This window comes from Solanum tuberosum, unplaced genomic scaffold, assembly GCF_000226075.1.
Source record: "Solanum tuberosum cultivar DM 1-3 516 R44 unplaced genomic scaffold, SolTub_3.0 scf00322, whole genome shotgun sequence".
In the NCBI taxonomy this organism is placed as follows: domain Eukaryota; kingdom Viridiplantae; phylum Streptophyta; class Magnoliopsida; order Solanales; family Solanaceae; genus Solanum; species Solanum tuberosum.
Genome location: NW_006239245.1, coordinates 356311 through 357868, shown reverse-complemented (window position 1 = coordinate 357868; position 1558 = coordinate 356311). Strand labels below are relative to the sequence as shown.

The following is a 1558-nucleotide window of genomic DNA, read 5'->3' as shown; positions in this document are numbered from 1 at the left end:
CTATGTACTTCCATTATGAAGGGTCTGATCCCAATAGGAGCGGGGTAGGGCCATGGCAGAATACTTTTTTTTCTTCGAAGTTTCTATGTACTTTTGTTAGGGAGGGTCCGATCCTAATAGGAGCGGGGCAGGGCCATGACAAAATACTTTTTTTTCTTCGAAGTTTCTATGTACTTCCATTATGGAAGGTCCAATCCCAATAGGAGCGGCCAGCGGGGCAGGACCATGGCGTAATACTTTTTTCTTCGAAGTTTCTACTTCCGTTATGGAGGGTCCAATTCCAATAGGAGTGGAGCAGGGCCATGACAGGGAGGCCGGATCCACATGAACCAATTGATTGTTGAAGATCACTCCTTCATCTTAGTTTTTAAGATATTTTTTTTTATAATAATAATTAAAAGAACCTTATAATTACGAATTCGTAATTTTAAAAACTTCAATTACTGAAATGCCACATTAAAGGAATACCTCAATGCACTAAAATCTCATAAATCATCAAACCATAAGGATTTTACTAAGCTCTATTGTACGCAGACTTAAAATACATAAGTAGGAATTTGTTTCCACGTCTCGAATTCGTGGAAAATTGAACTTATTGCAAAATAAATATTAACTTCGCCAAAAACTAATTTCTTTTTTTACACGAGTAAAAAGAACTTCACATTAAGCTCTTCAAAAACCGGAAATAATTCCTCCAAAACTATTTTTTTTTTTAAAAAAACTCGTGAAATTCATCACTCATCATCACCAAAACACTGATTGTATAAGTCGTTCCGTTTAGTACGAGATCTCTTCACACCTCGTGATACTTACACCTCTCATTTATCGAAGTTCTGACTGCATCATCATCATCATCATGGTCAGCCATGTAAATTTCACCTTAACGAGAACCAATCAATCACATCCCATACAACGCGCCGTCGCGTGATCTCCACGCGCTCATCGGAAACCATCAATAACGACGACCGGCAAATCGGACAATTAAAATTAAACGTATCTAACCATCCATCGAAACACACCTTATGAAAAACATGCTTACAATCCAATTTCCTCACATTTTCACCATCACCCAACCGGTTCAAGCAAACAACGCAGCTCGAACCAGAAGCTTCGTCTCCTTGATCATCAAATGTATACGAGAACATCCGATTCAAATTGAGCTGTTCAGCGAGCATAACAACTCCGGCTAAACCTGAACCAACGGCATCGTAAAGCGTATTTTCTTCGATTTGAATCGGATTCATTGAAACACCGACGAACTGGAGAAAAGCGAAGATGATTGAACGGAGATTAGCGATGCAATTAGCGAGAAGAGTTACGAGCAAAATAGGAATAGATTCAGTAGAAACATCAGTTAATTGATTTTGTAATCCCATTTCTTCCAATGATTTTTATGTTTAATGGGTTTTTGAAGCTTGAGGGGGTAGGGGGTCTAGGGGGTGGGCAATACGTGGGAAGGAAAAGAGATGGACACACAATTAGTTTTCAGTGTCATAGCGTATTTTTGCAATTTTCAACTTTACGTCACCGCCACCATCCTTAATCGGCGGTTTCCGAT

The 1558-nt window shown here is 39.2% G+C and overlaps 1 protein-coding gene across 1 annotated transcript; it reads right to left on the bottom strand.

The window, feature by feature from the left end:
• Positions 1-556: 556 nt before the first annotated feature.
• Positions 557-1408, bottom strand: LOC102586342 (E3 ubiquitin-protein ligase RHA2A). Its single transcript, XM_006360370.2, has one exon. It carries the CDS (start codon positions 1374-1376, stop codon positions 876-878), a length of 501 nt encoding a protein of 166 aa, XP_006360432.1. The 5' UTR covers positions 1377-1408; the 3' UTR covers positions 557-875.
• Between the last annotated feature and the right edge of the window lie 150 nt (positions 1409-1558).

Bases quoted from the DNA above. Each gene is read 5' to 3' on its own strand.
- LOC102586342 (XM_006360370.2), bottom strand. From the start codon at position 1,376: ATGGGATTACAAAATCAATTAACTGATGTTTCTACTGAATCTATTCCT.